General features: G+C 52.7%; 1 protein-coding gene across 1 annotated transcript; it reads right to left on the reverse strand.

Moving 5' to 3' along the window:
* Positions 1-602: 602 nt before the first annotated feature.
* CLRN3 (clarin 3) lies at positions 603-13,299 on the reverse strand. Its single transcript, XM_046027018.1, has 3 exons — positions 12,905-13,299; positions 6,048-6,227; positions 603-1,203 (listed from the first exon to the last, which is right to left on the reverse strand). The coding sequence occupies exons 1-3, from the start codon at positions 13,131-13,133 to the stop codon at positions 923-925; spliced, it is 690 nt and encodes a 229-aa protein (XP_045882974.1). The 5' UTR covers positions 13,134-13,299; the 3' UTR covers positions 603-922.
* Positions 13,300-13,489: the final 190 nt, after the last annotated feature.

The raw sequence follows: 13,489 nt of genomic DNA on the forward strand, positions 1-13,489 counted from the left end.
TCTGCAAACCAATCTGACCCACCCGTTCTTAGAGGGCAACCCAGCATCTGTGTTCTCCATCTGCCCAGCCTTCACTGCGAACCCAGTGCTCTAGGCCTCCGGCCGGGCTGGAATCTCTGGCGCCTGATCTACTCCGGCCAACTCAACCACGTCCACAGCAAAAGCTTATTTCCTAGAACTCATTGCAACGTTACATTTCCCTTTTGACTATCTCACCATAATGCTTTTAAACCAAAAATACATTTAGCCTTCTTAGTGTAAAGGCTATAGGCTTATAATTTTTACCTTAAATCGTCTCACCTCCTCCTCTCTTCAATACCAAAATCTGCTCTTTGGAGCCTCAAAAATGGGTTTGAAGGTCAGAGATCAGCACTTCTACCTACCACTGGGTTTGAATTATGTCAGGAACCAGGGGTCCAGAGGACCAGAGTGTTCATTCCAAACTTTCGCCCACCTTTTGCCTCCGACACCTGGTCCTGGATAGACGAGTTCTGAGTCTCTCTGTACCTGAAGTCTTCATTCATACAGTGGAATAAAAGTACCTGGTCCCTCCTGAGGAGAAAGAGGTGCTAGGTGCTCACGTGCTTTGAGCTACTTAAAGGAAAGGTGTAGACCACAAACCTTTATTGTCTTAGAGAGTGGGACCAGGTCGGGGGGTTCCATAGCCTTGGGGTCATTCTACCGCGCTGAACGCTGCGTGGACTGGAGAGATTTCCCTTTCATCTTCCCCACCCCAGTGGGAAAAACCCTTTGCAGGGTGACATCATTTATGGGATGTCATGAGATACAAAACGATCACAAAGTGGCAGTCAACCAGGGCCGCACTTAACCTTGCTGATTGTCCAGACAAGCGAGCCAGTCACCGCTCCGGAGTTGACGTACAATAGAATAGACCTAATAACGAAACAATAAAATGTCGAATTCAGAATAAAATTCCATCTCTTGGAGCACATTCCATGGGCTTTCTCTGCTCCTGCTTTCGCTGGTATCTGGCTTTCTGGTAGAAAACAACGATGAGCACGGAGTCAATATTTAGAAGAATGACGGGCAGCGTGAGCCAGAATGAGTACCCGTAGGTGTGGGTCGTTCCTCCATAGGCGGCCGCCGGGTACAACGGGTACAGCGTCTGAGCCAGGTCTTCCGAGAGATGGTTGGCTTGTGTGTTCCCCACGAACAGTATCATGGCCACGAAAACGAAGAAAGCTGGAAAGAAGATTTGATCTCGTAAATTATATGGTGATATCTTTTTTAATAAGGAACCTGTGCTCTGTGGGCACGTATGGGATACCTACATGGGGTTTACAGTCGTCTAGGTATTGGAATGCAAAGCAAGTGTAAGACCCGAGCTAGATTCCAGGCACGAACCGCTAAAGACTCTGAGGGCAGCGTCCGGCCAAGAGCAAAGATATGGCTCAAGCCTTACAGCGGGGGATGTGTGAAATGAACTTGAGAATGAGAAGACAGGAGGATCAAGCTTTCTAGAGAGGACTGGATGGGTGGCAAGGACTCGAAGGACAGAGAGCACTGGAAACAGAAGAGGCAGCCCGCGCAAGATGCCCGGGGTGGGGTGGGCTGTGAGCCCAGAGCCCCTGGGACCCCAGAACAAGACCTGGCCCCTGAGGAGCCTCTCTGAGGGTCCTGAGCACTGACTACAGAGGGGGAGACCACTCTGGAGAGCCTCAGACACTGGCTCAGAGCCTGCACGTTCGTTCTGCTCACAGTGGAGTGTGGCGTCTAACCAGGAAGGGTCTCTTCGCTAAACTTGTGTGAGAAGAGAACTTGTTAATTGTCTAATTATCTTCTCTTCCTTTTTTTTATTCTTCATAATGTCCTCCCCTGGAGACCGTGTCTTAGTGACTTTGGACAGTCACCTTGGCCCAGCTAGAGAACACAGTTCTGGAGTCAGGGAGAGCCGGGTTCCAAGGATCCAGCCCCACGGCCCCCGGGGCTTCTCTGGACCGTATCCCTCCCCTTCCAAAGGGGATCAGCCTGACCAAAGCAAAGGGCAGATTCGGAGTTGGTTGGAATGGGGTTGGGCTAGCAGTGGAGAGGCGGCTGTGGTCAGAGGGTACGGGGTGTTCTCTGAGCTGATGGAATGTTCCAAGACTGATGGAGGGGACGGTTGCCCGTCTCTGAGAATATTTACCCACGGCTGGAGAGATACGCTGGGGTCAACGTGCGGCCACCGCCCACACCTGGAGACTTTTCCCAATCCTCCAAAGGCCCTGACGTGAGGGCTTTTGTGTGAGGGGAACTCTCGAACTGTCCTTGATGACAGATTTTCATGTTCGGGGTGATGGTTTTACTTCTCAATAATTTGGATATACAAGAGCCCTTTCCTCTGATGCTCTATGCATCTCACCCTCCTTAATTATCCTTCATTATGCTCTTGTGAAATTTCTCATCAAAGGTTAGTCACAAAGGGACAGGGTGCACACAGGGTCACACACTTTTCCCTGCAGTGGGACGGACTTGACTCTGATCTGAGTCGGGAGGGGCCGCCGCTGACACTTGACCTGAGCCTCTGCGGGAAGCGGCTGCCTCTCCCTGTGGCTTCTCTTGCTCTCTGGGACGGGGGATTTACAGAGGGATAAAGGGGGCTCCTCGGTAGCACGGGGAGCTCCTGAAGCCTCAGGACACTGTCACCAGGCCTGGCCTGTCTGCACAGGGCCGAGCGACCTGCCCCATCACCTTCTGCTCTCTGGGTTCCTGGGCTAAGGCTCAAACAATCAGCAAAGTCCTGTCAGGCCCCAACATTCTCTCAGTCTGCGGTTACATCCCCTGTGGTCAGGGTTGGGCCACTCCAGGCTGCCATGGGGCGAAGGGCAGGCCGGGGTCAGAGGGCACAGGAGTCTGGGAGGCTGTGATGTCGTGTGTTCCTCCAAGCAGAAGCTGCTCCTGTTCCTTCCAAACCACACCAGGAAGCTCATGTCCTCTTCCCTGGAGCCAAGGGTAGTTTGTTCAATTGCAGCCTCTAGAAGGATTCACAGCACGTCCCTCTGGTCCAAGAGCCCCTGGAGCCAGCCTGACCAGGGGGACCAAGTCCGCAGCCAAGATGACCCAAAGCAAGGTTGTCAATGACATCGTTGTGTGTCAAAGGCTTCTGCAGGCCGAGCCTCACCTAAACTGAGTTTCCACTAGGTTCTACACACTCAAAGCTCATGTGAAGAAAATTGGGAGTCCCCGGAGGCAAACTCAGGGCCAAAGTCTGGCTTCTCAGAGTCCTGGGATCAAGAGGCCAGGCCAGGGGTGTCCAGAGGAGGCCGGAGGAGAAGCCCAGTGCCACGAAGATTTCCATGACCCCTGCCAGAATGCAGCCCTCTTCCTTACCCTCGGTGTCTCAGGTTGTTTCTCTGCCCACCTGACCGCCCCTTCTGTGTGCTGGAACTTGCCCAAGCCAGGAAAGGGATGCCACGGGAGCTCTCTCCCGGTCAGAGGATTCTTTGTTGTTAGAAGTAGGTAGGGGCGCCTGGGTGGCTCCGTGGGTTAAAGCCTCTGCCTTCGGCTCAGGTCATGATCCCAGGGTCCTGGGATGGAGCCCCATGTCGGGCTCTCTGCTCAGCAGGGAGCCTGGTCCCCACCCCCCCAACCCCCTGCCACCCTCTGCCTGCTTCTCTGCCTACTTGTGATCTCTGTCTGTCAAATAAATAAAGAAAATTAAAAAAGAAGAAGAAAGAGAAGGAGAAGGAGAAGAAGAAGAAGTTGTCGGCGGTGGGGACTGAGGGGAAGGCCGCCGGTCCCGTGTTTTTCACGTTTTCCTCTACAGACGCTCATCGGCCTCTGCCGCGTGCAAAGTCAGCTTATCCTCGGCTGTGGACACAAAAAGCTGGAAACCCCAGGCTTGCAGAAACAGGGTTTATGAAACAATGGGCTTTGAGCCCCGCGGGCTGTAGTGGGGCGAGGTCATCCCGTCTTGTCCCTGCAGGCCCACGTCCAAATGTCCTTTGGTGTTGGAACCTGATTTCCCTCTTGGGGCTACCCCAGCTTCGTGGGGTCAGGCGTCCCAGCCATTGGGTGGGTCTGCCAGTGAGTTCAGCCCCACTGACGGCCATGGAGATTGCTCCAGGGGCAGGGGGAGGAGGACAATTCCAGGGCAAGTCAGATTTGGGGGAAAAGAAGTCCTTTATCCTGGGGTGGCTGGCAGCCATCCTGCCTCTAAGGGAACCAGCCCTCTGCTTAACCCCAGAGAGACCACTGGGAAAATCAAGAGACAAGCACCAAAGGGAATCAGAGTGCTGATTGTGTGGGCCAAGATCCAGCCGTACCTGAAGCTGCCTCTTTCTTTAGCTGCTTAATTATATGAGCAAAAATTAAAATAATCCATTTTTAACCTTGGCAGAGTGCCGAAGAGTCTTGCCTTTGGTTTGACTGAGGTGAACTATAATCCTAGAAATAGCTTGGGGAGAGGAAGCCTGGCCTTTGGGAGAGGATGTCTGAGTTTATAACCAAGTCCCTCAGCCTGACCCCTGGTGCGTCTGGGAGGTCAGAGCGCTCCACAGCACTGTTGTGACTGGCCCACCGCGGGTGCCCGGTGCACTGCAGGTAGGGGCGGGTTGTTTGTTTTTACCACCAGGTAATAAAACCACAGGAAGAAAGGAAACTGCAAGTCGTGTGTGGATGTGGCTAACCCAGCCCGACCCCAGATCCTCAGAGCCTAGGAGCCAGCATGCAATGTGGCCAGACCTGCGGTCCCAGGTCCTACCGCTCGCCTGGATGAATGATTATGAACGGCACCCCTAAAAGTATCCCCCTTTGAGGAGTGAGTTGCACAGACTTCCCTTGATCCCTGCCACCTGGGGCCGGCTCTCGAATCTTCTCCACCGTTAGCTTCAAGAAGGCCAAGTGCTACCGGCCGGGCCCCTCCCCCAGGAGCCAGATGTTCCTCTTCTCCAGGGCCCCACTGCGGACGGCCGCAGCACAGAGACCGGGGATCTCTTCCCACCACCTGCCCTGGGCTTGTGCAAGGACGGCCTCTCACGGAAGGACAAGCTGCCCAGAGTCCTGGAAGCTTCCCGACACCTTGATGTCCAGACCACCCTTCCTGTGCTTGAAAGTTCCTGGCCTCTGTGAAAATGCCCTCCCTGGCCCGGACACGAAGCCCCCTCCAGAGGCATTCCACAGGTGGGACAGGCTTCTTCACGCCCGTTCTCAAGATCAGGTTCTCATGGTGGAGGGCAGGAGAGAGCAGGAGACCTCGGCCACCTGGCGAGGGCAGAGGCCCCCCCACTCGGCCACACCTCTGGGCACTCACGGTCGCTGCTGAGCCTGCGACGCCCCAGGGAGAGCCACACATACTGTGACCGAAGCTGGGGTCTGCTTCCCACCTGCGCTGCACCCCCACCCCGACCTTGACCAGTGCATGAATAGAGTAAGCTAGCCACACCCCAGAGTCACCCGGAGCTCACAGTCACCCACACGAAGGGTGTTGCCCCGGTTTCTCTAAATGACCTTCTTTGTAGTCCTCTGAGGGACAGTCATAGAGATGTGTCATGTTTGATTTTAACCCACACTGACTGTTATTTGGAGGTGAGGAGAGTAATTATGTGTGCATGTCTGCGTGTGTGTGCGTGTGTATATATGTCCGTGCTTGTGTGTGCGCATGTGTGTGCGTGTGTATATATGTGCGTGCATGTATGTGTGTGTGTGTGTGTGCGTGTGCGCACGTGTGCGGTGTGTGCTTCCCCATGCTGTGTGCGCCCTGATCTGGCGTTAAGCACACAGCAGGAGCTGCCAACGGAGAACGTCTCGTGGAGTTCGGGACATTGCGTTTAACTCCGTACAGTTCCATACGCACACCTGGCCCGCATGTCACTGCCCGCCTCTCCACCAGGGCAGTTAAAACCATTTTATCTCCAAGATGCTTCATAAACGCTGTTGGTTTGCAGACATAAACCCCGGACCCTGGCACACAACTTGGCAAGTACCAGGTCTGCGTAATCTCCATGGCTCCCCCGGGATCGTGTGCGTTCCCACGTGGGACCGGGCAGCAGAAGGACAGAGACCCAGAGGCCGTGCCGGTCAGCAGTGGAGTCCCCGGCGATACTCACCACCAAGTCCACTCCCGGTGTACACGCCCACAGGCCCCAGGAACGTCTGATAGGGGTTGCTGATGCTGTTGTAGAAGGTGAGCCCAGAGGTGAGCAGCGACGTGCACAGGCTGAGGACCAGGACCAGGAGAACCACCAAGTGCAACGTTCTTTGGGAAGAACTGTTCAGTTTCTCTAGAACTAAAGCAGCGTGTGGTAAGCACGTAGCACAAAAAGCAGACACCAATCCTAGACCCGAGGGCTACACCACGCCACCCTGGCAGTCCCCTGCACTCTCTCCGCCTGGACACTGGGGGTAGGGATTGCAGGAGGCCCCTCGCAGGTGTGCGGGGGAACAGGAAGGGGCAGGAACTCGGGATACTCATTCTTCCTTGTATGTGTGTAAACACAGGACTTCGGGTAACTGACTCTCCACCCCAATTTTAATTTCCCCAAGAAAAGAGGGTGCCCTTCTTGATGAGCTGCGGCAGGGCTGGGCACCCCTCCTCTGCGCATTCCGGCCTCAGAGGTCTGCCAGCGGGCATCACCACTCTTCCCCACGGGTGGTGTTCCTTTGCTCGGAGCACTGCTGTGCTTCACTCCGGGACACTTACTGAAAACCTATGACCGAGAGGATCTGGTACACCCGGAGGTTTCGGAGGTGAGCCCATTACCCGGAAGGCCAGGAGGGGAGGGAGACAAAAATAGCCTTGGGGACAGGCAGATGACCGCTGTGTGTACCACTGAGGTGTTGGCCACATTTCCCTCTTCACTTCCCTGGAATCAGAGGACCTAGTGCCCGTGTGGCTCAAAAGCAGAAGGTGACCCGTGGGTAAACGGTCAGTATTCTTCCCAAGCTCAATTCCTCCGAGCTCAAACAGCATTTTATAAAATGTGCCTATTTCTTAAGTGCAAAGGAGCCCCAGGCATGGACATGCACTTGTGCCAAACAGAACACAGAGGCCCTGGGCCGGTAGCCGTGAGTTCCAGCCTTTGCCGTCCTCCTGTTCTAACCACAACCAGCCGCCGTCCCTAGGCCTCAGCTTCCTCTGCTCGTTCCTGTGTTTCCGACACAAGATGACCCACGGCAGAGGCACGCTGTCCCCACACTTACCTGTAACCCCAGCCATGCACTTATAAAACATCCCCCAAGGCTGCCGTGTGTTTTAGGGTCGTAGGTGATTGCCACCACATAAGTAAACCATTTACCACAACGATATACGGCAAGAGTGATCAGGGGAATAAATTTCAGATTTCACAGTAAGGGCAACGAAGTCATGGGGAACTGTGAGACGTAAGAGCTGCGATGGGCGGGGGAGGACGGTAGGAGAAAGTAAGAGCCTTCTTCTTTCCATTCCTGTTTCCCAGGCCCCTGGGAGAGAGTGGGGAGCCCCTCTCAGCCTCACCGCAGAGCCGTTTTAAAGAACAGAAACCAGAAAGGCCAGGAAAGATGGTTGTTCCAGGGCTTGGGGCTCCTTATCTCTCTCTCTCTCTGAACCCTAGTGCTCCAAAAAATGGGTTCCCTGGGAACTGGACGTGGTGCGCACTAGGGCAGGAACAGCTAAACTTGTGCCTGACGCGTGTCCTGGCAGCCAGGGGCCCTCTCTTGGCAAGGGTGGTCCTTTCCATGCCGTGCTGCCTTCATCATTTACAAGCTCTTCGCTCGAGTCGTACGGAAGTCAGGAGTCACTGAGCTCGACTCCAGAAACCACATTGCCCTGTATGTTAGCGAACTAAAACTTACACAGAAAAAAATTTAAAAAATAAAATAAAAAACAACCCTGCCCACATAAATAAATAAGTAAGCAAGTAAGTAAGTAAATAAATGCAAGCTTTTCATTGCGTCAGACCCGCACATGTATCCCTCTGATCTGCACGGCGACCTGCCGCTCCGTCGGGAGGAGTTCAGTGTCCCCTCGCTCTGCTCTGTTGCAGCCTCTCTCGTCACTGAAGGGAGGCAGGAACCCCAGCGCGATCAACAGCCCGCCTCTCCAGAATGCACTTTGCGAGGCATGATTCCAAAGCTCCTGCCCGCCTGTCCCTGGCTCTGTACACACTTGACTCTGACTCCCAGCGGCACAGCTCCTCCGGCTCGGGGCGGATACGACCTGCACCGGGTCTCTCCCCTCTCCAGTTCTGAGCATCTAGATTGTTCATTCTGATTTTTATTTTTAATCGGCAGTACTCTAGAAGGGGGCAGATATCCTGCCATCAGAGAGTGGACAGTGGGAGGCTACAGAAAGGGAACTGGTGGAAAGAGGAGAGGGCACCGAGACCTGCAGCCGCCCCATGCAGGCGTGGCCACGCATCCCTGGGAACCGTCTGGGAGAACACAGAGGCCAGAAGAGGGGAGCGACCAGCCCAGCAACATGGGCCCAATGACGTCACCGCCCTTGGCCAGAGAACATTTTGCTCCTCCATGAGAGGCGGGCCTGGGAGCAAAGTTCAGCTCACAGAGACCCAGCGGTGACTGGACTGTTCACGACGTCTGCGAGTGACCCAGAGGCTGGCTGGGCCAAGTCCTCAGCACAGCCCTGGGGGATGCATCCCAAGGAAGAATCCGAGCACAGAGTTCAACTAAAAATGTGCCCCTGCCTGCCACTACCCATGGCCTGGGCAAGGAAGGCTGGGGAAGACCCTGAGCTCAGGCTCAGACTCTCGCTCTTCGGCTGACCGCGGGGATGTCAGGGCGGGGCAGTTCTCTAACGGAGCACACGTCTGTCTCGAAACGAGCGGGAGGAGCAGGGAAAAACCGGAAGCAGGACGCACCTGTCTGACGGTTTCCAACCGTCACCACGAGGAAGGACTCCTTCCCATGCCACTCATCCTGTTCCTTCCAGGCCACCCAGGGGGAAGCTGAAGCTCTAATCAGAAATTTGCTGGGGACCAAATAAACTCTGGGTTTAGCCCATAAGAAATAATTTGGATACTTAACTAGAAAATAGACATTTTGGTGTGGGGAGAATATCATCTCTGGCGTGCCCTGGAGAATATTTCTGCTCTGTACACTTACTAAAAGCTGTACATGGATGTTTGTTTGCAAATGGTGAACATTCCACTTTTTCAGAGCAGACCAGAAAGTGACAATTAGGTTAGGCTTTGTTTTTGACTGTTGGTAAGACCTAACAGACACGATTTTTCAAAAGGGCGTCCATTTGGAACCTACTGACTCATACTTTTCTTTGTATTAATGCAACAATTTATCTTAATTTTAACTGCCGTCTTTTAAAATTCATTTTCAGCGTCTGAATTTCCTGCCACACAGGTATGGCAGCTGTATCTCTCAGCCCCCCCCCCCCACCCCAGCTCAGAACTCAGACAATGGAAGCTGGAAATTTGGGGCAAGTTAGCAAGAATGAAACGGAATAAAGCCGCCCTAGCATCTGACAGCTGCTCTCTGCCTACAAAATTAGCAAATACGTTCCGTTCTTTCCCCCTTCCTTTTCAGGGCCAAGCGTAGGAATCAGGAAAACCACCTCACAATTGGAACTAATTGCCTGGCTTCTAGCAACCTCAGGAAAGAGGCCATGTCTCCCGCAGCTGGGACGAAGAAGATGTGCTGGGTGCGGTGCTTAGCGTACGGAAATGGGTCATCTGGACATTGGGTTTTCCGTGCCTGGAGATTTAACCCTTCAGGAGCCGATGGCCACAGGGTCTTCCTAGCTCTGGTTTTCCATCAGTCCTCAGACCTGGAGGGAGAGCCCGTGGCTTTGCCGGTGGGTGGGAACTGCCTTCCCCTTCTCCTCAACCATCTGGTCATCAGGGAGCCTGACCTGATGCAACCCTCCACCCGTGGACCCCAGGACACCCCTGAGAAGCTGAGCGTTTGAGGTCTTTCAAGAAGTACCAGGTGGCATGCCCAGCCTCTGGGAAATTTATCTGGGTTCTGTCACGGAGGAGGGGGAGCGCATTTTCTGCCGTTAAACCCCATCACCCAGCGTGGTCCTGTCTCTGGGGACAGATAATAAGGTGCTCCTCCTTGGAAAAGTATAACGCGTATGGGGGGGTGGGGGTGAGTAGGAATACTAAGGAAGAAATAAGCCTCTTTTGTTTGTCTCCTTGCAATTAATTGATTTTTGCAAAAGATTTACTATTCTAATTATTATTATTATTATTATTATTATTATTATTATTATTTTGTCTTGGGCCAATAGTGCAATTTTGAGTCCCCTAAGAACACACAGGGTAGGCGGAGAAAAGAGACGGGTGGGTGGGGTGCGCAGGCAGACTGGGCGAACCCCCCCCCCTTGCTGTCACAGAGACCTCCACTGTCTGATTTAACTGACGGGGACTTTCTCTAGATTATGGTGATTCACATAACGTAATAAAAAATTATTAAAGAAAAAAAAAAAAGGAAGCTATGGTGAGTTCACCAAGCCCAGGAGCCACGGGCAGTTCCTCCTCGCAGTCTCCCAGCCCCTCCCTCATGGAGCAGCTGCTCAGGGGGGAAATGCTTTGGACCGAAATTCAATATCCAGAACTTTTGGAGTAGCAAAAGCAAAGTGCTTCCTGGTGGACAAAGGGGCTGTAACTTTTTATCTGGACATTAGACAAACCGAGAGGCACCAGATGGAGCTAACAGATCTCCCGGTCAGCCGGAGCTGTGGCCGCATAACCTGGTCACGCATGGGAGGGTTTCCTTGCCAGGTCTGACGGATTATCTTCCCCACCCGTGGACCTATTGGCGGCTGGATTCTCTGGGCGTGTTGAAATCAGCCTTGGTCACTTGGTACTGTACTGTCATCTCGAAATCTACAGCCGAAATTGGCACGACGTCCTAAGTCCTATTCAGAAATAGAGGAGAACTTTGCGATATTCACGCCTCTTTGGAGATTTTCATTGTGACCTCATCCTGGGCAAGAAGCTGGTATGTTAACGTCTTAAATGGAAACCTTAATGCGTCATTGCTGGGGAAGGAAATGGCATTTATACAGACTTTATTTTGCTGCCAACAATCGGTTTCTGATCAGAGATGAGCCCCATGTGGTCCCGAGAAACCAGCAGGGCAGCAGCTGGACCTCAGCCTCTGGTTCTGCTCTCCAGGGAAAACATCCATGGGTCTGGAGCAGCTGAACCCAGGATACACGGGGCTCTAGTTCTGACTTTCCCCTATCCTAGAGAACAGTTAACAAATGTCCCTCGTCCAGTGACTGCTAAGTCCCTCAGCAGTGAACATCCCCTCGGCTCTGCAGAGCCCTGAGTAGACATCAGCCAAAGCAAGTTGGGGTGCACCCTGTCTGATTGGGGGCGCAGCTTATCTTCTGGACACTGGGCCGCGACTTCAGAGAGCTGACCGTGGCTCTGCGGTGACAAAGAATCAAAGTAGGGAGCCAGGCAAAGCAAATGCAAATAATGTGCCTCATTCACGCGGCCATATGGCGCCGTGGGGCCCACTTGGCCCTGCGCCCTCAGGGTTGTTCTAGGCTACGCCTCTCCCTGCGATCTCCAGGCCACCCCCCCCCCTTCCCCCACCCCAGGGCTTGAGAGCCAGGCTCAGGCCTTCCCCAGCCTCCCTGAGCTTTGCTGATACAGGTCACAAGGGCTCTCCCTGAAGCCACGTAGCTCAGATGGGAACCAACTGGTTCCAACCAGACAGCATGAAAATCAAAAACTTCACCGGCTGTTATCTCATAGTTAAATTTTTTTCAGTGTGTCTGGAGGCTCAGGAACTAGTACACATTCTGGTTTTGCAAATGCTCTTCACATACTGAATGTGTGACTGCGTGTTTGAAAGTCTCCATTTCGGGTTGCTGCAAGGGGGGTCTGCCTCGATTTCCCAAGAAGCCGCGGCCCAGCCTGGAGGAGGCGTGTACCGTTATTGCACGTTACTGGGCGGGTGGAGGAGATGCCTGCTTTTGCTGACGTCTAGGAGACCATTATCATCACTTGGACGCACACCTATGCTGCTCAGGGTGGAAGGCTCAAACTCAAACTGAATACGACATTTCGTACGCAGTAGGAAATGATGCACAATTACAAGACAGCAGGAAATGGCTGAGTCATGGCTGATAATTCCTGTTTATCCGTATGCACGCTGCTCCGTGCAGAGTCCACCACAGGGGCGAAATAATAGACAAATGTTGCTTTTAGGGGCACCTGGGGGGGCTCAGTCAGTTAAGCATCTGTCTTCGGCTCAGGTCATGGTCCCAGAGTCCTGGGATCGAGCCCCGAGTCAGGCTCCCTGTTTGGCAGGGAGGTCTGGTTCTCCCTCTGCCCCTCACCCGGCTCATGCTGTCTCTCTCTCTCTCTCACATAAATAAATAAAATCTTCAAAAAGTAAATAAAAATCTGCAGTCAGTACACCTAAAAATACTGTTCCTACTATCCTCCTATGTTGGATACCATACTCCTGCTAATTATTTTCTTGTCAGTAAACTTGGGAATGCTGCTTCCACAGAGCGTCTGCCAGAATTATTTAGACTGCGGTGCTAACAGACACAACCGGAATGGAGGAAGCTAAAAGAATAATGTGGGTGAATTTTCAAAATTAAAATATATGTTCGTATTAATTAAATCAATGAAAGTATCTGTTCATAACTGTAAGCCATCTCAGAGCTTACGAGGACCTCATTGATTCGAGGAGCTGCGTTGGCCCAGACAGAGGATGACAAGAGTCTTACCCAGTTAGGGGCGCCTGCGTGGCTCAGATGGTTGAGCGACTGCCTTTGGCCCAGATCATGATCCCGGACTTCCAGGATCGAGTCCCGCATTGGGCTCCCAGCTCCTTGGGGAGTCCACTTCTCCCTCTGGCCTTCTCCTTTCATGCTCTCTCTCACTCATTCTCTCTCAAATAAATAAATAAAATCTTAAAAAAAAAAAAGAGTCTTACCCAGTTAACGCACTCTCGCTGTACCCACTCAAATTAAGTTCTCATTTACCTCCAAAGCCCTTCTTTGACTCCTCAAGCCCATGACTGAATTCCTGATGGCCGTTCCCACGAAAGAGTCCGTAGACGATAATGAGACTACCGTTAGAAGACGAGTCGCTGACGGCGATTCTGCTGCTCACCCATTCTTGGGTCCCAAGCATAGCGCAGACAACGATGAACGCCCCGAAGCTTGTGAGAAAGCTCGATAAGAACGTCAGGGTCTTCTTCGTTGTAGGCATCTTCTCAGGAAAGGAAGGGTCCTCTGGTAAACAAAGAAAGCAACGATCTTTTTGTATTATGTTTGGACCTTATCATTTGGAGTCCAGTATTTAGAAATGGAATCGAACGGAGTGAACGCTTCTTATAAAATATAAGTGTTGGATATTCAGAAGACAAAATGCCCCAAGGAACATTGGACTTATGACTATGGTCATAAAGATTTACAGTGGCTGAACTTTGGTCTGGAGCTGGGGGTTGCCGTGGAGACAACCAACCAGCAGAAACAAGGGGAAGGCGCCGTATTCCTAGGGACTTCCTCGATCCCACAATTAATTTATAACTCTATGTCACGTGCCCGCGAAGCATACTCAGCCTA

The sequence above is a fragment of the Meles meles genome, chromosome 13, assembly GCF_922984935.1.
Source record: "Meles meles chromosome 13, mMelMel3.1 paternal haplotype, whole genome shotgun sequence".
NCBI classification, from domain to species: domain Eukaryota; kingdom Metazoa; phylum Chordata; class Mammalia; order Carnivora; family Mustelidae; genus Meles; species Meles meles.

Coding starts and splice junctions, on each gene's coding strand:
- CLRN3 (XM_046027018.1), bottom strand. CDS start 13,133: ATGCCTACAACGAAGAAGACCCTGACGTTCTTATCGAGCTTTCTCACA. Junction 6,228..12,904: donor GTCAAAGAAGGGCTTTGGAG/GTAAATGAGAAC, acceptor ACGCTGCTTTAG/TTCTAGAGAAACTGAACAGT. Junction 1,204..6,047: donor CACCGGGAGTGGACTTGGTG/GTGAGTATCGCC, acceptor TCTTCTTTCCAG/CTTTCTTCGTTTTCGTGGCC.